Source organism: Rhinolophus sinicus, chromosome 16 (genome assembly GCF_057876585.1).
Source record: "Rhinolophus sinicus isolate RSI-liver-muscle chromosome 16, RSI-T2T, whole genome shotgun sequence".
In the NCBI taxonomy this organism is placed as follows: Eukaryota; Metazoa; Chordata; class Mammalia; order Chiroptera; family Rhinolophidae; genus Rhinolophus; species Rhinolophus sinicus.
Genome location: NC_142516.1, coordinates 100,021,648 through 100,048,657, shown reverse-complemented (window position 1 = coordinate 100,048,657; position 27,010 = coordinate 100,021,648). Strand labels below are relative to the sequence as shown.

Sequence of the window (27,010 nt, the reverse complement as noted above, 5' to 3'; positions counted from 1 at the left end):
TATTTAACATTTAGTAGCACATCACTGGCTACGTTCCTTTCCTCCCCTCTTTACAGTCTTAACTCTCTTAGGAAATGGGAAAAATCCCAGTTGATTCAGTGAGTTGGTGAGCATTTCTTCTTTAGCAATATCATTGTGTTTTTCTACCATAACAATAACTCAGGAGTCTAGGGACAAGATGAACCTAAAACAAGGAGTGGATCAGGGCTCCTCTGACAGTCTTTTCCTTAAGACTAGGCTTAACAACAACCTATTATTCATGAAACAGAAATCCTGAAGTGTACCCTTGACCTCCCATCAGCATTTGGCTTAGATTATTTTCACTTGGAATTCTTTTTTCCTTTCCATGTTTTCCTTTCTCCCAATTGTCCTGGAATCCTGTCTTCTAGGACTCCTGAAACATAGAACTCTTTTGATAGTCCCCTAGGGGACTTAAAAGCTTAGACATCCTCTAAACCTTCTTGGTAGAATGCTTCTTCTTTCCCTTACCTCAATCAACGTTACATAAACTGAGACCCCAGGAGCCTTCACTCAAATTAAACTCAGCCTCTGGGCAAACATTAGATGAAAGACAACTGAAAGGATTCCAAGTGCTCCCCATTTTCACTGCAAGTTTCTGTACCCACACAGTGAAAGGGCTGATGAGGAGGGCTGATGGCAGAGGTCCAGTATTAATGCTTTCAGCATGTCTTCTAAGGTTGTTAGGGTCACCCAGAGAAAACAAACTACTTATGTTTTTCTTTATAGCACAACCAACCCGGCATCAGATGTTAGGTGATAGTATATTAATGTAAAGACAAATGCATCAAAGTTTTTTGGGTTGATAGAATTTGTAGGAGAAGAATGTATTATCTAGTTATTTTCTAGTGAGAAGGAAATGTATGCTGCTCATTTAAAAACTGCTCATTTCACCTGAATGTGCTACCTGAGCAAACATGTTATAGGCACCAAATCAATGCTTTTATGTAATCATTTTAAAATTGGAGAGCCAGTTTAAATTGCAAGCATAATCAAAATTACTCGCATGACAGTTTTTGAAACATTAGGTGTCTGAGAGAATTATCACTCCACTTCACCATGGGATTGTGTTACAAAATGATTTTAAAACTAAATCCGATGAGCTCACACACAGTTAACCTGGGCTCTCGTTTACTAGCATGTCACATCCCACCTTTCATCAGCTAACCATGCTCTTGCCAAAACAACATGAAGTCAAATCTGCTCATATTTTTTCAAACCAAGGAAATACAGGGGGTGTAATGTTTTAAATTATGCAAGTTTGTAATTCTCATAAGGATAGAAGAACTTAAAAATAGTTGTACCTATCCAGAAAGCCCTTTTTTGTATTTCTTCCATTAACGTAGCTCTAAATATTTAATTCCATCCTTTTGGAAGTTTCAAATTAAGTAATCACTGTCTTTTCCTTCTCTTGGATGACTTGCAAAAACAGTAAAAATTATTTTTCTAATATATTGTCCAAAGCAACAAGATTTCTAATGTGGAAGGAAAAGATAAATTGCTTATATTTAGTTAATGAATTGTTGCCCTGAAAGACTCCCCTAAGCTTATGCAATTCTTCCTTAAAACTGTTCAATTTATTAGAATGGAGATCCATTTAGTGAATGAGTAATGTTCACATCATTCAATGTGTTGTATGTAGTAGATAGCAGTAGCTAATGGCTGGACAATGAGTTATAATTATGAGCTTCACTATATCATTGTAAGAATTTTAAACAATTTATTTATATTGATAAGTGAGAAGATGGGTGTGTATATCAAGCTTTGCTACATAGGATGAAAATTTCTAATTATAGAAAACAAAGACATATGCCCATGTATATTTATATATGTGTGTATGTGTTTGTATATTTATAGCATTTATTTACATATGTATAATCTACAATGAATTTGTTTTGCTCAAGTATAATTCACTTTTCCTGAATTAAATAAAGCAAAAAGAAAAGCAAAAGCAACCAGAGGCCATTGTGCCATCATGCAGTTGTTTAGAGCCTGAGTTTCATGCTTACTTTCAAGCACCTGACATTTCCGTTTTGTTCTGCAGCCCCATTTTTAGTTCCTCCCTCCTGTCTGTCCTGAAATGAAACCTTGACAATGTTCCACATTCCCTGAAATCTGATGATAAATCTCATCTGTGTGTTTTCTCAGCAGCTGGCAGGAACTTCATATTGGATTGTAGAAATCTACAAAGCCGGAGCTAAACTGTGATTTCATTCAAACTTTGCACGCGAATTGGAGAATTATAGTCATAGATAATAAATAGACCTCCAGGAGAAGAAATGAAAGAGAAAAGGGATTTGAAAAGAACAAAGAAACACAGGCAGAGGGATAGAGCGTGGTCTTGGCTGCAAAAACTGAACACAAGACTGCTTCCTATCAAAATTCATATCCATGATTCATACTGGAGTTCAGACTAACAAACATTTATTGTGCTTACGTTGTGCTGGCAATGATATTGCTCTGATGATGCCAAGACAAATGGGGCATGACCCCGGCCCTGAGGGAGATTAGAGCCTAGTGGATTTATACAGTGCAGTGAGCTAGTGATGAACAGAGTGCAACTAGGAAAGAGAGATGGGTACTTGGCCGGAAATGGGATGGGATCAGAAAATGCTCCCTGAAGGAAATGGTGCCTGAAATATGTCGAAAATCCTTCACACTGATGCATAATGAAAAGACTGGCGGACTTAGAGCCAGAAGAGGTTGGGTCAAGTCCTAGGTCTGATGTGATCACACATTAGTCATGTAATCTCTGGCAGTTAGCTGATAGCATCACCTCTGCACTTCTGATGGTGTGCAGGCTGGGACCATGCTGTGCATTCCACATGCATCAACGACCCTGTGTGTGAGACTCCACTTGTTTTTTCTATGCGACATATATATTTTTTTCCAATTATAGTTGATATTTAAAATTATTTTATATTAGTTTCAGATGTACAGCACAGTAGTTAGACATTTATATAATTTACAAGGTGATCTCCCCAATTAGTCTAGTACCCACCTAGCACTATACATAGTTATTACCATATTATTGACTATATTCCCTATGCTGTACTTTACATCCCTGTGACTATTTTCAAACTACCAATTTGTACTTCTTAATCCCTTCATCTTTTTTACCCAGATTTTCCCCGCTCCTCCGTCCTCTGGCAACCATCAGTTTGTTCTCTGTCTGTGCCTATGAGAGACTCAATGTTTTTTATTCCCATTTACAGATAAGAAAACTGCACCCCAGACACAGCAAGTTGCTTGCTCGTGGTCAAGCAATGAGTGAAGTGAATGGAGCTGACCCACTAACGCAAACTACCACAGCAAACTCTAAGCCTGGCAAGGCTTGGGTTAGTTTTCTGTAAAATGGGGCAAATGATGCCTATTCTATTTCATCTCACAAAATCTTATGAGGATTAAATGAGATAATGTAGTTGATAGTGCTTTGAACAGTATCTATCTAATAAAAATACAAGGTACACATTCATTTTCCAGCCACCGTAGCTCTGATTTACTGTGCACTGTCACCTTGTCAGCACATGCAATGACCATTCTCTCCAGCCCAGAGCAACAAAAGTGCTGAGTGATGGTGTAGCATGTTTAACACTCAGAGGATCTACTAATCGTTGACTTCTTCAACCATGAGACACATATCCATGAATACAAACCATTCTTTCCTAGATCCTCCACTTCCAAAGCTGCAAGTATTGTGACACCTTGAGCTCATATTGTCACAGGGAACACCACGAGGTTGTTACTCACGGAGAAGTCTTGCTGGAGGATTCTGAGACCTGTTCATTCACCAGCTCCCTCAGACCCAATCCTAGGTGCTGCTCTAAGAGGAGGAGCTATGAGTTCTGGATGCCGAACTTGACCTTTCTACAGATTCTGGAGGTCTTTTCTAGTGACGCATCCTAGATTGAGGTAGAGGGGCAGTTGAGTATATAGTACTGTGATATAGCCAGATCTGGGATGCTGGCCTCTTGAGTTTAATGAGAGAGAAGAAGGGAAGGAGGAAAAAAAATCTTTGAAGTTCTCCCAGCTATAAGCAAAGAGATCACCATAGTGTTTTCTCCCTTATGTGGTTGTGGGACGGACATCTCAGATAAGAAAAAATGGTAACTAGAGACTAAATACTAATTTTTGGATAACTTTCTCGGTTATACTGCCACACAGAGGTCATTAAGTGGTCAAAAGAAAGAGAGAGGGTGACAGAGATGGCCCATCTTCAGGTGCAGTGTTTATTCCAAATGCAGGGTGGAGAAGCAAATAGAATGTTACTTTTATAAAAGTCCCACTTTAAATTTACGTAAATCTTGGCTTTTTCCTAGCAGATGTATACTGGTGAGGTCTAGTGTTCACAGCCACCCTTCTTCAAGTAAGAAGGTGAATGCAGCTATCAATTCTTGAAGATTCTAGTCTGCAAACAATAGCCAAACTTTATTAATCTCTGATGTTTCTGAGTTAGGTGCTGTAGAAGGCAGCACTTCTGGAACTTTAATGCACACGTGAATTACCTGGGTGTCCTATTAAAATGCAGGTTTAGATTCAGTAAATCTGGGGTGGAGCCCAGCATTGCACATTACTAACAAGCTCCCAGGAGACGTGCTGTTGCTCAGCCATGTATCACACGTTGAGCGACAAAGCCATAGAGAATATGAAAATAAATAAAATAGTATTTCTTAAGAAGCTTGTATTTTGCTACAAGGTGAACTAATATTATTAATTGAAAGCACCAGTGTGAAGTTTCTCAGATTACTTTTTATAAATTGTGGAAAAATACACATACCATAAAATTTCCAATCTTAATCATTTTTAAGTGTGCAGTTCAGTAGTGTTAAGTATATTCACATTGTTGTGCAACCAATCTCTAGAACTTTTTTATCTTGCAAAACTGAAACTCTATTCATTAAACAACAACTTCCCATTTCCCCTCCCCCAGCCCTTGGCTTCTCCTATTCTACTTTTTGCTTCTATGATTTTGACTACTTTAGATACCACGTAGAAGTGGAAGCATATGGTATTTTTCTTCTTGTGACTGACTTATTTCACTTCGCATAATGACCTCAAGGTTCATCCATATTGTGGCATATGTAAGAAATTCCTTCCTTTTTAAGGCTGAATAATATTCACTGTACAAATATACCACATTTTTTAATCCATTCATCCATTGATGGATACTTGGGTTGCTTCCCCCTCTTAGCTGTTTTATTGCTACTATCAACACAGGTGTACAAACGTTCCTTCAGGATGCTGCTTTTCATATAATTTTAAGAGTCTTTAAATAATTTTCAAAACATAACACCCGATTCTCTGTATGCAATATTCATATATGCTGTGGGAGCTCAATTTATTTCTCAAAATCAGTGCCATGGAGTTATAAATTTTCAGCATTCCATTCTGTCACTTGTTAGGAACAAAGACTTCAGTTTCTTCTAAATGTGATAACATAATAAAATCACTAAATGTCTAATAAAATATTAGACATTTTTAAGCATTCCAGAAATCCCCCTTGCATTAATATTTAATACACAGTCAGTCACTACCTTGGTGATTTGCATTAACAGCATTCAACAGATTTCTCCCAGGGAACATGAGGTAGAAGTTGGCTGCTGCCGGAATTGACACTTCTCCCCCTCTCTCTCCACCTCCAGGGCACCAGGCAATAACTATATCATTTGGGTCCTTAATAATAATCTGAAGGATTCTTTTAACCCCAGAACACTGAAATAATTGGATAAGATTAGGAAAGACACAAAATTTGCTAAGAGATCATTTAAGTATATGTGTAAAAATCAAATTATAAAAATTAAAGTGTAGATCAGCTTAGGTAATTATTAATTAATCCCTTTTCCCTAGGGCAGCATTTCCAATCTGTGTTCCTTGAAATATTAGTGTGCTTTTAGACATTGGCAGGTTGGTGTAAAGAACATTTTCTCAGGTCAAGTACATTTGGGAAACACTGTTTATTCCCTTCTCTTAGGGTTTACGAGGTTTCTGTGCTAGTTTAGGGCCTCCCAAAGGCAGACACCAAGCCTGGGGTAGATGTGCAAGAGATTTATTGGGGAAACTGCCTTTGAGATAAAAAGGGGAGGGAGCTGGAGTTAGGAAAAAGGAGTTTTCAAACCATGATGCAGGTCTGAACGCTGTGAAGGAGAGAAGAGAGCTAGGAGGGTTGACAATGAAGACTCAGATGATGGTTCAGTGCTAAGAAAGTATTCAGAAGACAGTCCAGGAGTCCTTGAGTCAAGGTCATGTGAGAATCCCATATCTCTTTGGAAGGGTCCTTGCTGCTGTGTCCAGTCTTGGGAGCAGCCAGAGGGAAGTACAGCCTCCTCCATGCAAACACATAAGAAATGTCAGGGCACCATATCTAGGCCCTGGGTGAGTTATGTTCCCTTCAACAGGAGACCTAGCGGTGCCTTATCATGGCCACGATAGCTTGCAAGCCAGTTAAGGGCTGTGAGAATTCCAACAATAGAGAAATCATCTAAACTGTTTAACCAGGCTTATTGGACCCCAAAGTGCCTCACCACTGTGCACGCACACAAGCTTTCCTTCCCAGTCTCTACAATAGAGCACTTACCAGCATGTTGGAGCACAGGGTCCCTCAGAACACAGCCTGGGAAACACTGCTCCAGTGTCGTGACTCCCTTCTTATTTTGATTCTTTTAATTTTCTTGCCTGCCATCCCTGTCTGCAATTGTTCAAAGTTCAATGCTTGAAGAATAACCTTTTTACCTTAATTGCCATTTAGAAAGCACAGATTTGCTGTCCCTGGTTATTTCTGTTATGAATTCCTAACTCTCAAATTCAACAGAGAATCTACAGGGAGATGTTAACTGTTGCAGCCCATGATATGTGTTCATCTAACCACTTCCTTTTCCTGGGCAAAAAGTGAAGCTACTTTTCCCTGCCCCAATGTAAGCAGAAATATATGTACTTCCAGCCTGCAAAATTTGAGTTCCAGTATGCTTTCTCCATGTTCTTTCATCCATTAATGTATCTGAAAACAAAAGTTTCCAAGATGGCTGGCCATGAATCCCTATTTAAAGAAAGTACACAGGCAAGCTGGCAAACTTGTGTTTTTAAGCCGTTGGAATTTGGGTCTTATTTGTTATTTCAGCATAGCTTAGCCTAAACTGACTAACATCACAATCCATACAATGTAGGATCCACAGGGAGATGTGAATTCTGCAAAGCTCCTTTCAGGAACCTAAAAGCTTAGCTCTATGCTGTTATGGTGAGAAGGCCTCTCTCCATCTCCCTGAATTTAGGGAAGAAGGGAGTCTCTTCCATGAATTTTCTTAGAAAATTCTCTCCTACAACTAAAAATCGCTTTCTCTGCACCTGTTTCCTACCACCCCACCCCCAACCCCCCAAATCACTGTCCTCACCACACTTGCTCCCTTGGCTTGCTCCCTAGTTCTGGTTGCTTTGGACTTCGCTACTTAGCTGCTCCATTAGCACAAATAACCTTGCCTCCATCACTCTGTTTCTGGTGGGCTTTGGTGAAGGTGTCCCCCTACCATCCTGCCACAAAGCCAAAGCTTTGGAGCTTTATGTCACCATGAGGTGATTTTATTTTTTAGGGATCAAAGAGTGAATCATTCAGTTAAAAGTGCTTTTATTTATGCATTTCAAAAGCAAGAATGATTTATGACACATCAGAGCACATGCCAAATAAAGCTGTTGGTGCTTATGAAATGACAGCTCAAGAGGACTTCTCTCTTGAAGACAAAAACCTTCCCTTTTAGGCAGATGGAGAAATATGTAAAGGCCAAAAAGACAGCAAAGCCCTGGATCTGTCTCTCAAAAAGCCATTGTATTCCTATTCTTGTCTAAGAAATGCCATTTGTTTCAAAACCCTAATGAAAGTTTTCCTTCATCTTCCAGTGTGTATGTTACAATAAATGTAAGAATTATGAGAATGAACTTCGTACAATACATCAGTGCTCTTACCTTTAATTGCAATTTTTCCTTTTAACTTCATTTTATCCAAATGTGCCTTGTAAAGCTTTATATTCCCCAATGATGTTACCTTATAATTGACTAAATCAAGGGACAGTGATTGTCTATAGCAAGTATAATCCATTCACTCATTCAATAAAATGTTATTGGATCTCTAGCATAAAGCCAGATGCCGCGAGTACAGGGTCGACATGTGCACTCCGGGAGGGGAGATGGACAGGCAGCAGCCAGTTGAAGTGAGGACCCTTACCCTGAGGCTGAGGGGGGAGGTGAAGCTAAAATCAGCTCTGAAGAATCACCTTTGGGGTAGCCCATTGGTATAGGGAAGTGAAAAATTTAGATGAGCTCAACTTTTCGCCAACAATTCCTGGCTCTTGCATCGCAACAATGCACCAGCTCACAGGGCACTGTCTGTGAGGGAGTGTTTTTTAGCCAGTAAACAAGTAACTATTGGAACACCCTCCATACTCACCTGATCTGACCCCCAATGACTTTTTTCTTTATCCAAAGATAAAGGAAATATTGAAAAGACATTTTGATGGCATTCAGGACATCAAGGGTAATATGACGACAGCTCTGATGACCATTCCAGAAAAAGAGTTCCAAAATTGCTTTGAAGGGTGAACTAAGTGCTGGCATCGGTGCATAGCTTCCCAAGGGGAGTACTTTGAAGGTGACCATAGTGATATTCAGCAATGAGGTATGTAGCACTTTTTCTAGGATGAGTTCATGAACTTAATTGTCAGACCATAATTGCCAGAACTTAATTGTATTTTTCAAAGAGAGAACAGTACATGGGAGGGAATAAAGGAAGGGACAAGGCCATTCGGGGAACTACAAGTAACTTGGCAGGGCACTAAAACCGAAGCTGGCTGTTAGGGGTGAGCAGGGTCTGACTAATGAAGGGAAGGGCCAGCATGCCCTGTTTTATTCCAGTGGTTATGAGATGCTGAAGAATTAGATGCAGGAATGAGATATCATCAATTTCATTTTGGGAAACTCTGGAAACAGGGAAGAGGGAACTGAAGTACCATTAGGAGGTTGCTACAGTGATTGATGCATATGAGAAATGGCAGGGGGCAAAGCTAAGGAAGTGACATGACAGTAGGAGCAGGAGGACAGAGATGGATTTAGGCATCAGGAAAATAACCCCTGTTTTATTTCTATGAGAAATTCTAGTTTTATGTATCATCACAAATTTAGGCACCTTTCCCTGTCCTTCTCTTGCCCTAAATGTCAGAACTGTCACATTAAATTGTCCATTCCAAATAGACATGCCAATCTTCCCACTTCCCAGGCTCTTGCTTTTAGTGCTTGAGGGGGAAGGAAAGGGAGGACAAATGAGACTGAAATGAGATGCTATCCCATTATTTCAAATGCCGAACTCCGTATTACCCCTTTCTGTGGTCCTTAATCATCCTAAAATAGTACCATTCTCAGTAAAAAATGCACTTCCTGACCTACCTTAAAAATTCCTGCACAAGTACCCTCAAGTTTAAGCCATAAAAAAAGAGTTCTTGTCAGTATTTACTTTTTGAAGCATTACAAATTTTCCATAGAATTGGAATGTGTGTTTCCCAAGGCGGGGACACATACCTGATGGAGCACAGAATTTTAAGTGACTCACATTCAGTAGTCATATATTTTAATGTGTATTAGAAAATATAGAACCAGCATATCATATCCATTATTTCAGGAATATTTACTGCATAGGTTAGGTTTAAAAACTCAGTCATTTTAAAGGAGATAGCGCCACATGACAGAATAGTAAAAATGGGTCATTCAAAATTGTCAAAGACTGATCCAGCCATTCATGATGAGACTGAAGTTGAGGACACAGCCGCTGCTGGCAAAGTCTGGTCCACACTGAATTCCCTTCTCCTCCCAGAGCTTAGAGCTACATTACATTCCCCGGCCACTTGCAGTGAAAATGGGTGTACTTTCTCCATGTTCTTTCTCTTTCCTTACCTGCTGGAAACAAGGATTCAGCGGGGGATTCCTAGTGAGAGATCCAAATGCACACTGGAGAGGGACGGAGAGGTAACTCTTTAATGTGATGAGCCACAGAGGTTTGAGGGTGGTTGAAGCAATCAGCTTACGTGAATACAACCGGTCTCACTCATTAATAGACAAATTGAAATTAGCACCCTGGTTTCCTCAAGGTCTTTGTGAAGGATAAGTTCCTGGGAGAAAAGAGAGATGCAAGATGGCCTTCCCCCATATTTGCTTCTCTGTTTCAATTCCCATAAAAGATGAGCTGCTGAGCCAACAAAATTGCAGAGAGCACATTTGGGATGACATGATTTAAACAGTACTCTGAAGACTGAGATACTCAACTCCACCAGTTGATATCTGGATGAAATTATTTTTCATTGTAGACTAAACCAAGGCCAGAAAATCCTTTTCAGTCGGGCTGAGCTTAGAGGAGCCCTCTCTGCAGCACCTGATGCAGACCTTTACCTGACCTCCCATCCACAGTTCAGTTTGAGGCTGGGGCAGCAGGGCAGGCACCCTGATGATACTTTGCTTTCATTCTTGAGCCTGTAAATCCAACATCAGCCATAAGCACAGCTCCTGCAGCTGGTGGTTGCAGAATCCAGGCTTCCACTGTGGGATTGGAATGTTATACAAATGTCCTGACCCACTGCCTCCATGAGCTGACTCTGGGCTTGATGGAGTCAGTCTCAGCTGCCTATTTAGTCATATGTGCTGAGCAACTGTCCAATGAAAAGGAATTGCATTTGGCACGGGGCAGGGTATATATGTAACAACTGTGGCCCAACAGCAGGCTCCCTGCCAGGATGTAGCTTTTGGTATCCTCTTTGTCCCTTTGCTTACCAACGGCGGTGGGGCAGAGGGTTGATTTTGTCTTCGAATGTGACAGTCCATACGCTGAGCATAAAGATGGGGTGTCAGCAGTACAGAGGTGTCCTCCTACAGGTAACTATCATGTAGGAAAAGAGCAGCCACTGTGAAGGTCAAACATGGGGGTGGCAGAAAGATATTTAGGGTAAAAAGTTAATATGATTATGAATAGTTGGGGATATTTATGTATTTTCAGTGTGTGGCTGAAACTACATAATAACCAGCCAACATTCTACTGTTGATTGCAATGTTGGAACAGCCACACCAGGTATCTAGTCAATCAAGTTTACAGGTAGTAAATAAATGGAAGCAAGTGATAATATCTTGATTGATGTAAGTAGACTCACTGAGATGCTCAGCAAGAAATCCAGTCATAGTGAAGAGGAGGAGACAATTAAGAAGTGAGCCTGTGTGGCCCAGGTGAACACCTATCCTGGAAGGTGAATAGGACCATGGGCTCGGTCAACTTATCTGCCTCAGAAAACTTCCTAACAGACATTCCATCCACAGACCCTGCATTGATTCACTGTAACTGATCTGAGTTACCCATGATTTCCCACCCATATCCCCTTTCTCTCGTGCATTTCCATTCATGCCTCCCCCATCATTAATCTGGCCTATTGAGCATTGGCTGTTCCATTTTTAAAGAATACCATCAGGCCCAGCAATCACTAATGAAAGACATAGTAGAAACAAACAACTTGCTGCCTAAAGTAAGTTTATATATATCCCGTGAGACTAAAGGGAAGTCCTCCCTGAAATAGAAAGTCATAATGGGGGACCCTGGGTTATGCACATTGGGCCTTGCCCTGGAGCCACGAGCTCTGAGGAGTGTATCTCATTCCCCCCAGTCTGGACATGAACAGAAAGCCTGACAGTAACATAGGCAAGGGCACTGTCAGCCAATTTCAAGGTTTTAGTGGGTAAATCAGGTCCAGATGTTTTAACTCTGTGGTGGTGAAAGCTTACTGGGACAACAAAAATAACAGAACAGTTTGGATGTATTCAACCCCTTTCTTGGGCTCCTGATAAGGGGTGGGCAAATGCTGTTCCCACAGTCCTTTCTCATGGCCCACTTCAACAGGGGCCCCTCGAATCATGACCATCAGAAAGTCCTGAATCTGTTTGAATCCACAAGCCAAAAAGCCCCCAGGGGCAGAAAGATGTGGCACTCACACCCAGAGCCCTGTCCAGACCCATTTCCATCACTGGTTGGCAAATAGTGGGGAGCGCTGGGGGAGGGAGAAAAGTGTGGAAAAATCAAGAGAACAGATGAATCATGGTACATTCATTTAAAACTATACAATAATATAAATAACTAGGATTCTACTTACTCAACACAGGTAATCTCAAAATATGATGCTGCCTAAAACACATTATCACCGAAGGCTATGAAAGCTTGTCAATAACTATTACATTTAAAAAAGAAGCATTATTGTTTATGGACAGACACATTCTTATAAAGTATAGAAGTCATGCTTGATCAACACCAAATTCAGGGAAGAAAAATAATGGGATAAAAGGAGGGACACACTAAAGGCTGATATTCTTCCCTAAGCTGGTGGGAGGTACACAAGTGACAGTTATATTTCTATTTGTAAGGAAAGCGTTGCAAGGACCCAGAAAAGTAACAAGGGAAGGAAGTCAAAGCTGAGGACCAGTTCTGTGCAATCAGTCGGTATGGGGGGGCAGTTGGGGATGGGGGGTAAGCTAATCACTAGCAGCAAAGAACGTAAGAGCTATCGTTCAGACCTCTGTGTCCTGTACAGGGGGCCCTCTGTGTCCACAGTTTCTGCATCTGTGGATGTAACCGACTATGGATCAAAAATGTTTTGCAATTAAAAAATCCCAGAAATTTCCAAAAAGCAAAACTTGAATTTGCCATGTGCTGAGCACTCCATTGAATCCACTCGAATTAAGTGACGTGTAAGCAGACCCTGCTGAGCCTAGATGCAAATACAAGTTATACATATACTATGCCATTTTCTGTAAGGGACTTGAGCATTCTTGGATTTTGGTATCCACAGGGGTCCTGGAACCAATCCCGTGCAGACACAAGGGACAACTGTAGTGTGGTTTTGTGACCTAAAGTCAAGGTTAAATTTTGGATTCGGGTTCAGAAACAAAAGTCACTTTTGCAAAATAATTCAGAATGAAGTACCTATTTCTACAGGGCCCCTTATAACTAAAGCAAGCATTCTAAAACAAGAACATTACTAGTGGAAGAAAATGTATTGTGTTGGGATCCAAATTGCCGCATTTGGAGACTGGCACAGGCCCCAGGGCAGTGGTCAGCCAGGGTAAACTTGCATTGGACCAGAGGGAGCCACCCTGGCTAAGCCCTCAAATATTGGAGGCTTGAAAGGCACAACACAGCACTTCTACCACTAAAGTCTCAGCCAGAATTGCCCTCTGCCACTGTCTCCTTGGGAGGGGGCAGCTTCATGGTGAATGTACAACATGTCTGTTACATTGCCAGGTACAAGGGGTTAGAAAAGCATACCCAGTCGTAAGTTAGAACGTGGGCTTATAAATTGCTGATTGTGTAACATAAAAAGAGAATTCAATACTGCTACAGGTCCTGTATCCCCTTTGTGAAACCTATGCAATAACACACAAACACTTAGGGAAATGTTTTCTTCAATGGAACCAGAAATGGAGACACCTTGAGAATGTTTATCTCCAGGGAAAACGAGGGGAGGGCAATGCTAAAACCTTTTAAGAGTTTGTGGGTACTCTTTAAAAAGTCTTGGAAAAATATGTAATATATGGCTGCATTTATTTATTATTTCATTAGAGCTTGAAACAGACATAAAATTTGGAGAGAATTTCATCTATTTCCAAACCTACCTAGGTCTAATCTTTTGTATGTAAAGGGATCTAGAAAATGCACATTTCCTGTTGTTCTTGTTTCCACAGAGCCACGTGGGCTGCGCCCTGGGACAGGCCTGGAGACAGCACACACACAGTCATGTGCCTCCCACGGGTACTGGTCCCGGGCTCCTAAGCCTGAGATTAACAAAATGTACACTCAGTCCCCAATAAGCACCCCTTCCCTTAAGGCCAAGTCTGCTCTTGATTTCCCTTCCAACCCTTAACAGAAAGTTAAAACAAGTGTGTTTTTCCAATTTTTCCCATTTTGTATTCTACTAAATGCCATTGGAAGGGGCCACATATGAATGTGTGGTGAGATAAACTGTAGGATCATGAACAACAGGAGCTACAGCAGAGCTTGGCATGGGGATCCCCCAAGGGATAAACATGTGGGGTTACTTAATTATTCTGAAGTCCCATCCTACGGTGAAGGTTGCTTTTTCTACCTCTCTGGGCATCTTCTAAGGCTGAAATATATGCTTGACGGGTGACTGAATCAAACTGCACACTGACATAACGGTGTCCCTTTACAAAATGAGCACCATGTCCCTGGATGAGCATTAAGTGTAAGTCATCCCGTAGAGGTACTTGCTGGTATTTAGTCCTCAATCCACTGTCTTCACTCCTTGGGATCCTAGAAGGAAGCTAGAATAGACAAGGCTTGCGTATATCCCTTCACTAATCTAAGCTTGGACTTCCTTCCTTTGCCAATTTATGTAGAGCCACATGAAGAGGCCAGAGATGGGGAGGAAAAAGTCTCAGGGTAGCCATTTATCAAATATGAAAATCTCTGGATTTCTCAGAACACTTAGTCCTAATAGCATGCCAGATTTATAAAACTAACTTAGAAGAATTCTTAAAATAGAGATGACATTTATAATACTCTCAACTAAAATTCCAGGCAAGTGTGTCAGCCATGCTAATTAATAAATTAGTCTAACACGTGGTCATAAGACAAGTTGTTTATTCTTTTTTAAATGTTAGACTATTTTACAACCTACTAAGAGAACCTAAATACATTCACATTTTTAAAAATATATCATCTATATTGTAGCAACACTAGTTGATCCAAACTGCAGAAGCCTATAAAAATTAGGTCCAAGTCTATTGATCTGCAGATTAAGTTCTGAAAGTGCCTCCGTTCTGAAACTTATTGTAGAGGAAGAGCTGCAGGTGGTTCCATGAGAGACACATGCATGTACCTGAAATGAGACCCAAAGCAAGTTCAGCACGAGCCAGACTTCAGTTTTGTAAAATCTCAGTTAGGCCACAGAAAGCTTTTTCATAGTTTTAGTGGAAAAGAAGGAAACTAGCTGACTGTATATACCACAAGCTGACAAATTATAAATCTGGATCTCTCCAAACTGATTTTCTTGATTTAACACACAAACCTTACTTTTCCTGCCTAGCACCAGGTATACAAGTTCTTCCATTTTTAATTCCGACGCTACTATAACCTATGAAACCTTTACATAGTGAACCTACATAAAATACATTTCAGGAACTTACTTTGAAGCCTTATACTTCTCCCTAATTGCTTGCTGAGGTCGATGGGGTATATCAAGGCATGCTTTATGTAGTTCACTCAGGCAAGGCACAATTTCACTTAATGAATAGCCTGTAAATGCAGCAAGGGTTTCTGGCTAATCAGACAAAAGGAAAAAAAATTGCATCACATAACTTTCTGACATACAATAAATCTAAAGATAAAACTGTGAAATAAAGGAAATTAATCACTTAATAAGTATCCACATCCATCTCAAAAGAAACCGTAATCCTTCTTCAAAGAATTTAGAGATAAAGTACTAGGAAGAACAGCCAGAGTTCTAAATTTGCTCATGTTGTACATTTATAATGCTGAATTTGGGTGCAGGTTACTTTACCTATTCCCAATAATTTTTATTGGTCTCTAAATAGCCTCTACTTACCTGAATACCCTATTTGCATAGAATATGAAAGATTCTTAGCCGGATGTAGAATAAGAAATAAGTATTCTAGAAAATAAAAGTAGACACCTCACTTCCTTCAGCACAAAGGTGAGCCTTCAGAACTAAACCTCGGGGCCTAATTTCAATCCTGCCACTTTCTTGGGCCAAAAGGCAATGCTAAGCTGTGCTCCCTTGAAAGCACGCTCTAACCTTCTGACCATCCTAATTGGGCCCAGGTTGTCAACAGTTTCTAGGGGAAATATCAACAGCTTTTGCTTAAAGTGGTCAATGCTTACACTACAAGGGCCCTCCTTGCATGAGGGTGGGCATTGAGGTTTCCAGGCCTGCAAAGCCAAGACCATCATCTTGACTTCCTGTGGTCTCTATTCTCCATAGAGCAAAGCCACTGAGTCGAAGCTCCAGAGGCTGACCTGCAAGACTCAGCTGCCCGGTGTAGTCTGCTGGTAATACTCTTAAGAGGCTGGAATCTACACCTTGAGAGTAACCAAACAGATTTCAGATGGGCCCTGAATTTCATCTAGAAAAAAGGAATCAGCATCTTACCCAGAAGTGCCTGTTCACGGTATAGTTTGCCAGGCAATACGCTGCTGCAGCTATCAATGAAGGAAGATATTTCAAAAATGGGTCAGCTTCAAGTAGACTCAGTTCTGCTACATACTAAGAACAAGAGAGAAAATACCATTGGTATTAGGAACATGACTAAGGTTATAAACAAACTTAGAAATGTCAGGGGAATAAGTTGTGTCTTATTTTTGTTCAACCTGCATCTAGTGATGAGCATAGAAATAGATGGTCAGAGTTGCTCACTGGTTAACAATTACTCTGCCTGTCCACAACCTGAATAACATTTACATTATAATAAATTTCAATCCACAGTTTTTCGGTCCATGTGCACAATATACGTCATGGGTTACTTTTCTGACCTTTTACTAGTAGTACAAGTTTATGCTGGTTAGGTAAAGTAGCATTGCTCTGGCCACTGGAGTGGGACTGTAGGCTTCAGCCAAAGGCAAAAATATGACCATATTAAAGTTATTAATTTATCAGGTAAATGCATGTAGTTCAGAGACTAGAACAGTACCAGTGGGAATTTACCAGATTAGAACGTATTGAGAAATTTATACAGACATCCTTATTACTGTTTACATAGCACATAAATACCTAACATACTAAATCATAGTGGCTGGAAACCAAATTTTCCAAATCAAAACAGTGCCTTCGACTAAGTTCTGTAACTCCAAATGACCAAATAATGCCTGATTACTTCGTATGTTAGAAGGAGATTAGAGCCAAATCAAACCACACTTACTTTGTTCCCATTCTGTACACCTAGGAGGTATTGCTTACATGTGGCCTGTATCCAACAAGGGAACAGGTTCCAAGCTTAAATTTCTTTAAGAGGTGGGTGATTAGACAACACGTGCCTGACAAATGTGATAAATAGCAATGTCTTGAAACCAGAAGATGTGCTCTTAAAATTAGCTCTCTTTCATTGCTAAAAAGTTTTTCTGTGCCCAAGACAAAAACTCAAAAGGAAGGAAGAACTGAGGGATGACTGGAAAGACTACTTTTTACCCAACTTGGCACCAACGTCCGGGGCAGTCACGAGGCATACCTTAGCCAGGTTCTCAGTTCGGATGCACACTCCTTGCCTCCTTAAGTACTGAAGGAGAAACTGATTGGTAGTTGGCACTGTCAGATCAAAAGTTAGGACTTTCAGGAGCAGGTGTTCCATTCTTAACAGTTGTCGTTTTGTGTAAGTATCATCAGTGATATAGACAAACTCGTCTACTTCGGGTGGATATATTTCTTCATATTTCCTATGAAAGGTAAAGAATCTTTGCGAGTAACACTTGGAACCTTTGGCTCTCCTCCCAGTGCTATCACAGCCATTCTTCTCACATGGCCTTGGCATAGATTAAATATCACTAAATGGTACAGGGCTGTGAAAATATTAGAAGCTTATTTCCAGAACATGAGTATTACAAAGATACTGAATATTTCAGGTTTGGCCTCTGATATGCTGAAAGATTCTGAATGACAGACATACAGGTAAATTCCTCTTAATTTTATAGACTTCAAATCATCTTGGGGAAAAGAATGTTATATTGAACACAGTGGTAGAAAAATATTAGGTCTTAGGTCTTAGATTTTTTTTTTTAAAGATCGTGTTTAGCTTTCTCTACTGAATTAGCAAACGATGCTGTATACCCAACAGAAAGATATATATAATTTCATTGCTATCAATTCTTTGCTTTTGTTTTTATTTCTTCCTTCTGTGGGGAAAGTTTGGCAAGTTTTTAGGCATTAATAACTAGACTATCTGAGACCAGAAGAGAAAGGAAACTACCACTCACCAACAGACCACTTAATGAAAGGCAACTCAGCCACAACCCAGCTCTTTTCCACACAATCAGATATTATTATCAATGACAGCTAGTAACAGGAACTAGCTAAACTAATTTATTCACTGTAACCAGATAAAAACTGTGTTACTATGGATCATTTCCCAGATGAAGATGGCTTTTATATAACCAAGATCTCTTAAAATAGGATTTTTACTTGTATTAGAATACAGCCAAAAGACTACACCACAAATAGTTAAATTGCATCCTGAGTTTGAGCTGACGGCTTCCTTAGTCATGATACTGAACTTGCTGCTATAAATCCTAAACATCAGAACGGAAGAGTGAACATGTGGTAATGTTCTCAGTAAATACTGTAAACATGATGGTATTTTATCAAAGGAGGCATGAATAAGTTTTAATTATAAAGCACTGCCTATCTTCAATAAATGAGAAATAAATCAAGTGTTTTGACAGGCTGAAATTTCACATTATTGAAGCTGAAGAACACTTACGAAGCCAAAAGAATAGCTGCTGTCCCTACAAGCTGCAGTTTCCCTCTCAGAACAGACATGCATGAAAGAAACCTGTCCAGGAAGTTGACAGCCAGATAGAGTGTCTCGGCTCGAAGTTTATATTCCTCTCCAACCTCAACCAGCCAGTCCACCAGAATCGTTCGCATGCCGTCTGTGATGTCTGGTTGTTTCCTCATGTAGTGTACTTTGGGCCTGTATTTTATCTGTTTGGGGAAAGAGTTTTGACATTTAAACATTGATATATCAGAAAGATCGCTTCAGGGTACAGTCGCTATTTTTAAAAATCTCATGAGCAAAGGTTAGGAGGAAACTGATCAAGCGCCAAATAAATCTTTACTGTAATATGGAAGAAAGTGTGAATTCTGGTTCTGGAACGCAATTAGGTAATCAATAACTTAAAGGAGGGGGGAAATGGCAATATAGATTATTCCTGAGTGAAATACTTAATATATAAATCCATTGAGTTATAGAGGAATAGTCCAAGTAATTGCTATTCACCTCACAACTATTATTTTTCATAAATATTCTTATGTTTAGATGTCATAAGAATGCCATTCACTAGTGGTTATGACCAAGAGTTTATAACTGTCTTAATAGTAAATGCTTGGGGTGCTGGAAATTGAAGAATTTGTGAAAACTCACTTCAGCTTCTCTAAGATACTGGTGAATTTCTTCAGCATATTCAGTCACATTTATCACGTCTGTACCAAAATTGGATGCTTCTTCAGACTGGGAATGGAGAGATGAATCTACCAGCATAGGGGAAACTGCAGGGGTTCAACATTATCAGGTAAGATATTTAATTTAAAAACTCGTTCCATCCACAAACCCTCCACAGGTAATTGTGAAAACAGTCATTATTTCATGGTTTTCTCTGGCTAGTTATTTGCTGTTGGACACCGTAGGCATACAAAGTACCATCAACCGCAGGTGAGTCAGATTACCTGTGCTAAAATCCAGCAGGAAGTGAAGGTCTGACTTGAGTGTGCTGGCATCTACTTCATACACATCCTCAAATGCCATCCCCTCTCTTCCTGTGTAGCTGTTTCTGTCCTCTGGCTCAGATTCATCCATGTAGATATCAAATCCTGCCTTGGCTGGCACCGGCACCCCACAGTCAGAGACAGCTTTCTTTCCGGCTTCAGGAAAGACATTTTCTGATCCAGAGAAGCACCTGATTGTTGTGATCCCCTAGAAAAGGGTTAAATTTTGTGTTAGAGGCCACCCCAAAGACCACATAGGTGATAGGAACCTCTGTGACTCAAACCAGCAGGCTGGGAAGATGAGAGGAATCTTAAATTGAAATATCTCTGCCTGCAATTTAATTTCAGCAAATGAAGATTCCAAAGTGTGACTTCTCCCTCATCTTTGTCTCCATTTCACATTTGGGAGAAGAGCTACCTAAAATGTGTCATCTTCCTCACATATTTATCAAAGGGAACTCAATTACAGAAATAAGAAAAACTATAGGTCTTCTCCAAAATGAAATGGGTACCATGTGTGTGTGGTGGGGGGGGGGGGTGTAAACTGGCTTTCGTGCTTATAGCATTACAGGATTTTATAAGTACATAGCATAGTGTGGGGACAGGAGTGCAGTTTCCAGGCTCTCGGCCTCACGTGGGAAGGTGCTGGCTCCGGTAGTAAATGGTCATCAACTATGATTGGATGGCCATCAGCTGTGACTAGTTGGCTGTCAGCTGTACCCAGTGAGCCATTGGCCACTAATGTAACTGCCGTGGCTACGCTAGCAGCAGAAGGTGGCTGAGCTAGCAAGCGCGGATTGCAGTTAGCAGGACGGACTGCAGTTAGCAAGTGAGGTTGGTTGACAGAAAAGCTGACGGCAGCTTGCGAATCGTGTGGCTCCTGCTTCCCATGTCTCTAACTCAGCCACCAGCGAGAATGTAGTGGTACGACTCCCCTACCTATGGTTCCGTGGGTGTTCCTTTTTGGCCTCACCATATCCTGCGTCCTTAGGCGGGAGGCGTCCTTATGCAGGAGTGGGAGCTGAGACTCCCTGTGTGGGGACAGAACCAGGAGTGCAGTTTCCAGGCTCTCGCCCTCACGTGGAAAGGTGCTCACTCGGGTAGTAAATGGACATCAGCTGTGATTGGATGGCCATCAGCTGCGGCTAATTGGCCATCAGCTGTAACCAGTGAGCTATTGGCCACTAATATAACTGCCACGGCTATACTAGCAGAAAAATGGGGGCTAGCAAGAAGATGGTGGCTGAGCTAGCAAGTGGCAGAGTGTGGATTGCGGATTGCAGAGAGGCGGATTGCAGCTAGCAAATGGGGAGTCGGTCTGTTGGCAGAAAAGCGGACAGCAGGTTGCCCGTCGTGTGAATCCAGCCTCCAGTGAGACTATAGAGGTATGACTCCCCTACCTATGGCTCCATGGGTGTTCCTTTTTGGCCTCACCATGTCCTGTGTTTCTATGTGGGTAGCGGGAGCAGAGACCCCGCATGACACCCTGCATGACAATAGTTACTGAGTTCCTACAGTCCTCCTCCTAAAATAGTTAATTTTTAGTCAGTAGGCCCCTATAAGTTCCCATTTTATATCCAGTTTTTTAGAAATATAATGATTTTAGAAACTCCTACTACTAAATTCTCTTACAAGCCATAGAATCTTTTTGTATGACAAAGCAATTACCCCAGGGCAATCTAAGTCTCATTCCCTTCTCCCTTTTCTTTATTCCTATAGCATTAACAGTGGAACAACTGTATGTGTCCCCTCTGTGAAAAAGCATAATGTATCAAATGCGTTACATCTAGCTACTGCGTTAACATTTTAGTGTTTATAATTAATCTTGGTGTTTACTGTTGAGGCCACTTCCAAGTTATTATGTGTTTCCATAGCTTTCTTTTCCACCTAGCAAGTTAAATATGCACCTTATGTCTACTCTAGTTAAAAAAAAAAACACAAAAAATTATTTATGGTAGTACTGGAAAAAAAATCACAGTTACTATAAAGGACCACAATCACAAGTTACTATAAGCAGATAATCCAAATTACTACCAAGTTTGACCTTTGCTACATAGATATATATACATGGGTTGAGACATACATTCGTTAAATATTTACTGAGCATCCGCCATGTGCCAGACATTGTTCCAAGTGCCCAGAATTTAACAATGAACAAAACGTTCAAAAAGGACTACTTTCATGGACTTTATATTCTAATTAGGGGAACAGGGGAAGGACAAACAAGAAAAGATATAGTGGGTCAGATGGTGATAAGTGCTTTGGAGAAGAACAACACGGGGAAAGGAGAATCATTGCCATTTTAAACAGTGTGTGGCCAGGGAAGGCCCCAGCAGAGGACAGAGTTGGGCAAAGATATGAACTACATAAGGGAGTAAGTCACACAGAAAAAGAAGAGCATTCTGGGTAGAGGGAACAGCATGGGTAGATAGATGCCCTGATTTTTGGAGAATGTCTTAGAAATACAGCAAGGAGCAGACAGGGCAGAGTGAGAAAGAAGCATAGGTCATGAATTCAAAAAGAAAAGCCAGATCATGTACACTTTACAACAGGCCATTTAAAGATTATCTTTTATTCAGGGATGGGCAGCCACTGCAGAGTTTTAGGCAAAGGAGTGGTATGATATGATTTATGTTTTAAAAGGCTCATTCAGGCTACGTATAGATATAGAGAGCAGTAAGATGAGTAAGATGACCAGTTGTGAAACTTGCAAATCCCAGGTGAGACACAATAGGGGTTTGAACCAGTATAGTATCAGTAAAGGATGAGAAATGAAGAGATTCTAGACATTTAAAAAAGTTGTGCCAATAATATTTTTTTCAGCAAAATAGATGTGGGGTGGGAGAAAAAGAAGAGTCAAGGATGACAAAGCTTTTTCAGCTGAATAACAGGAAAGATGGATATTCCATTTACTGAGATAAGAAGACTTTGGGAAGAACAAATTGGGGTTAGGGTTGGTGTTTGATTTTGTACAAGTTTTAGATGCCCATTGTGTGACCCAAGGATCCAAATGGAGATGTTAAGTAGGCAGCTGAAATCGTGAGCCTGCAATAAAGCTGAGAGGTCCAGATGGGATGAAGGTATGAGCCATTAACAGATCAATGGTATTTAATGCTAAGAGACTTGAAGAGATTGCCAAGGGAGTAAGTGAAGACTCAGATGGAATACTATGCCCTGAAACACTCTCATTTTGAGAGACTGGATAAGGAAGAACCAGGATACTGAGGAGTGGCCAATGAGCTAGCTGCAAAACCAGGAGAGAATGGCGTTCTCCAGGCTGAGTGAGAAAAAAATTAAGAAATAAAGAATGATCCACGATGTCAGTTAAGTAAGGGAAGGACTAAGAATTGAGTCAAAAGTGAAGAGAAGCACTAGAGACGGTATTTTCAACAAACACTGGCTAGACAAACTCTTAAGACATACTACTATACATATTGCTACAAATTATTGCAAAGAACTTTGTAGTTGAAAGGTTTTTAAGATGGAAAAAATTGTATTTGTATGTTTATGGCTTTGACCCAGTTGACAAGAGAAAACTGAGGAGAAAAAAAAAAGTTGCTGGAATAATATCCTCAAAGAAGCAAGAGAGCATAAAGTGTACTGAACACGTGGGGGTTCACCTTGCATAAGAGCAGGGACGTGAGTCCTGGAGCAGGATGGGGATGACAGTTATTTGGCACATAGAAACATATGGCAACTCTTTTGGTTGCTTGTATATTTTTAAGAAAATAGGGTACAAAGCCATTAACTGAGAGTGAAGATGGAGGTCGAAGGTTTGGAGGATTAAAGTGAGAAGCAGAGTTGTAAAATAGATTTCTCAGGTTGTAGAAGAATAGAGCAGGTAAATGTAGAGGAAGTGCCAGGTAACGTATGAGGTTAACCAATGGTTATGAATTTAAAGTGAGACCAGTCAGCATAGACATAATTGGCAATTTGTAAGAACCAGGTTTTTAACTTTAAAGATGTAAACATTGCTGGGCAAATTAGCTTTGTTAAAACTAGTGTTTCCTCAAAAATAAGACCTAGCCGAACAATCAGCTCTAATGAGTCTTTTGGAGCAAAATTTAATATAAGACCCGTTACATTATTGTATTATTAATATTATATTATATTACATATTATTATGTTATACTGGGTCTTATAGTAAAATAAGATGGGGTCTTATATTAATTTTTGCTCCAAAAGACGCACTAGAGCTGACTGTCCGGCTAGGTCTTATTTTCGAGGAAACACCGTATCTTCACTCAATTTTTCCAACTCTTTAAACAGATCACTTTTGGGTATTTTTCTGCCACTAATCAGATGTCACCAAAAGGCTTGAACAGTTAGGTCAGTAGTTCAGGGTCTTCTAATCTGGCCTTTTCCACCATAACTTTTTTTTTTTCCCCTTTCTTCACCCTCTTAAATTTTCTCACCTATAACATGGAAAGGATACCCAGCCTACCTACTTCACTGCCAGCATCAAATGTACAACACAGGCTTAAAGCATTGTTATGAGGAGCTTGTCTAATAACAGACTTGGGGAAGCTTTTTTTCTACCTCAAAATCCATTCTTAAAGATCCACACCCCTCATCTGCATTTAAATATGAAGTTGTTTTCAATCAGTTAAGGGGTCAGTTAAACAATATCTGATGGCCCATTATCTGTTTGCCCAACTGCCCTGTATTAGGGAGAATGCTGCTTTCAAATCACTTTTTGAAATAATCCAGTCTAGCCTGATCCAATCCTGATTCTAAACTCTCTCCAGTGAAGGTGGCAAAGATTATCCAGGATTGCTTCAAGCAAGTATCTGTCTGAACAGCACTCAGACCTGGAGGAACCCAAGAAGGAAATGTGAGAAAATTTCCTTTTAGCGCAGCATGTAAATGACTTTATATATACTTAATCCAAACAATTCCTAGACCTATTTGCTCGATTGGGGGTGGAAGGGCGGGAGGAGAGAAGGGGAGAAGTATTCACTACTTCTAGCTGGAAAAGGGACGCGATAAGATGATCCTTAAAAAATGTAATGTCCCAGTAGTCCAGGAATACTCAAGGAGAGTTTTCAGGTAAAACTGCAAGAGAAACCCACCTCCCATCATGATGACAGGAGAACCTTTCTCAATAAGCAGCTTCCCCAGGGCTTCTTGGTTGTTACCTGGCCACAGGTCCTCCTGTATTGCCCATTCTCAGTTAGCACACCTAACACTGTTCTTTGTGGGGGATCCTGACCCAGCTGGGCTCTGGTTATCATCTGACAGGCATCAGGACCTCGGGACACTGGAGCCAGGACTACTCCAGTCTTGGAGCTGCTGAGATGCATAGCCTCAGTCTCCACAGGCTGCTGCTGTCAGGGAAGGAGAAACAGACAAGCCGGTTAGTCAACCTCTTGCACCAGGGGCTCCAAGGAGGCACGAATTTCTGGGAGGGAGAACACTAAGACATCTGATGTTCCCTGCAATTATTAGGGCTGAAAGGGCACGAGCCACTGAGCACAAGCTATCAAAGCTGCTTTGAACCAAACAGTGATTTGAATCTGTCAAGGATTTCTTCCAAGGCCTGTTTGACGGCTGGAAGGAGACAGCCTGACAAACCTCCAAGCCAGGATACTAAGCTCCTCGTTACTTGGGAGTCCAAACCTACAATAGTTGTGGTTTTTACCCGCTGCGATGCTTATCCCCCGCCCTGCCTGCAAACAAAAGACCGAGAATACATCACAGAGAAGTACGTCCCCTTCCCAAGCGAAAAGCTGGGTGCTCCTCCGCGGCTCTCCTTCCACCAGATACAAGGCCTCACAGCAGGCCTTGCTCTTCCCAGCCTTATATCTTTATAAAAGTCTCGAACAATTAGCAAGTGCACACGAGGATTGGGGATGAAGGGCCCCCGGAGGGGGCGGGGCAGGAGGGGGACCGAGATGTCGATAGATTCCAGCGGGGGAGCTGGATTCCCAGCGACCACCGCCCCAGCGCTCAGTGCTAATTACTTTCAAACTCCCCACCCCCCTGCGTCTGTTGAATCAGCCAATCAGTGGCGCTCCCGGGCCTCGCGGGGGGCCGCTTCCATGCCAACCGCCGCGGGCGTACGCGCCCTGGGGCCGCATCGCCATGGCGACCTCCTCACCCGACAAGCTCCGGGCGGATGGGCTGCGACCTCTAGGCGTTCAGGAAAGGGCGGGGCCAACGGGCAGCGGCCCCTGATCCTCTTGCGCTGTCCTGTCCGGGTGGGCTCGGTGGGCTGTCACCGTCAGCACTGCGCCCCTTGTGGCCCGCGCCCCCGGCGTGGCGGGGAGGAAGTCAGTCCCCGCTATGGCCCGGGCTTTGGAAGAGACAGTTTCTGTGAACTGGTTCTCCCAACAGCCGCTAACTCCGCCCGCTAACGTCTTTTCCGCCGCCCGCTCCTGAGAACCTTGGCTCGGGAGAGCTACGCGGGGTCCTCGGGGCTGCGCAGGCCGCGGCACCCCGACAGCGCCCGCCGGAGGGCGCCGCGGCTCGCTCCCCTTCTCGGTTCACACACCTACACTTCCTCCTAGAGACAGGTCAAGAAGCAGCGAGTTGGCCTCAAGTTTCAGCCGGGGCCTCCTAATCCATGGTGGCGGCGTGCCTTCGGTCATTTTGGGTCCTTGCGCACCAGAGGTCGAGCCTCGCAGGCCGAGATTCTTGTGCCTGTGTCCTGGCAGGGCAGGAGAGCAGATTTGGGGTTTATGGTCGTACGTGGTGCTTGCAATCCTCACAAGAGGTCTTCCCCGACGGGTTCCGGCAGCCAGGGCGGGGAGCGGGTCCAGGAACACGGAGATAGTGGGCCAGGAAGAGGAAGGAACGCGGGTGGCAGCGACGGGGCCTGGGACATTGAAGGGGGACAATAGTCAGGCTCGAAATCGGGGGCTGGGCAGGCGGCCTGCCCACATGGGGACGTAAATCCAGAGTTGGGGGAGGGGTGGCAAGGACAGGTAGGAAGCAGGGGGCACCTTATATGAGGGTAGAGATGGGGGAAGAGGCCCTAGCCACTCGGGAAGGGAGGAGAGAGAGGGTTCTTGAAACCAAGCACCTGCTGAGGTGACTGGCAACTGGCAAGCCATGTAAAAGAATCTTTGTTTTGTTAAATGTGTGTGTGTATACATATATATAGTATATATAATGTGACTGCTTTTGTTTTTAAAAAAAAATTTTAAATACCCATCTAAATCTGTAAAAGCCCACCTCAAAGGCCATTCAAATGGCCACTTAAAGAAATGGTTGGTTATAATCTTCCTTATTTTGAATGGAAATGATTATTAATCTTACCCTCCCCCATCTGTTAAGTGCTTTTTATTAATGTTTTCACCCATCGAGTTGAGTATGCATTATTTTAATAGGTAAATATAAATATTCTACAGTAAGTGCGGATGAAAGCATTTGATAGAGTCAGATATTAGTAGGAAGTTGAGAAGCATGTTGGAAATCAGTGCTGGATGCAGGAGTGCAGAAAGGGGTCTTGTTCAATGTGAAACTATAATAATTGCGTT

General features: G+C 41.7%; 1 protein-coding gene across 7 annotated transcripts; it reads right to left on the bottom strand.

Moving 5' to 3' along the window:
- Positions 1–14,663: 14,663 nt before the first annotated feature.
- Positions 14,664–26,235, bottom strand: CCNA1 (cyclin A1). Of its 7 annotated transcripts, none has more exons than XM_019736420.3 (9): positions 26,023–26,235; positions 24,668–24,853; positions 19,491–19,737; positions 19,189–19,313; positions 18,526–18,749; positions 17,281–17,485; positions 16,209–16,322; positions 15,226–15,359; positions 14,664–14,918 (listed from the first exon to the last, which is right to left on the bottom strand). In XM_019736420.3, the coding sequence occupies exons 2-9, from the start codon at positions 24,830–24,832 to the stop codon at positions 14,867–14,869; spliced, it is 1,266 nt and encodes a 421-aa protein (XP_019591979.3). In that variant the 5' UTR covers positions 24,833–24,853; positions 26,023–26,235; the 3' UTR covers positions 14,664–14,866. The 7 variants fall into 7 exon arrangements, with proteins under 7 accessions (XP_019591979.3, XP_019591976.3, XP_019591978.3 ...); XM_019736417.3 differs by lacking the exon at positions 26,023–26,235 and adding an exon at positions 25,630–25,995 and having other exon boundaries at positions 24,668–24,856; XM_019736419.3 differs by lacking the exon at positions 26,023–26,235 and adding an exon at positions 25,630–25,995.
- Between the last annotated feature and the right edge of the window lie 775 nt (positions 26,236–27,010).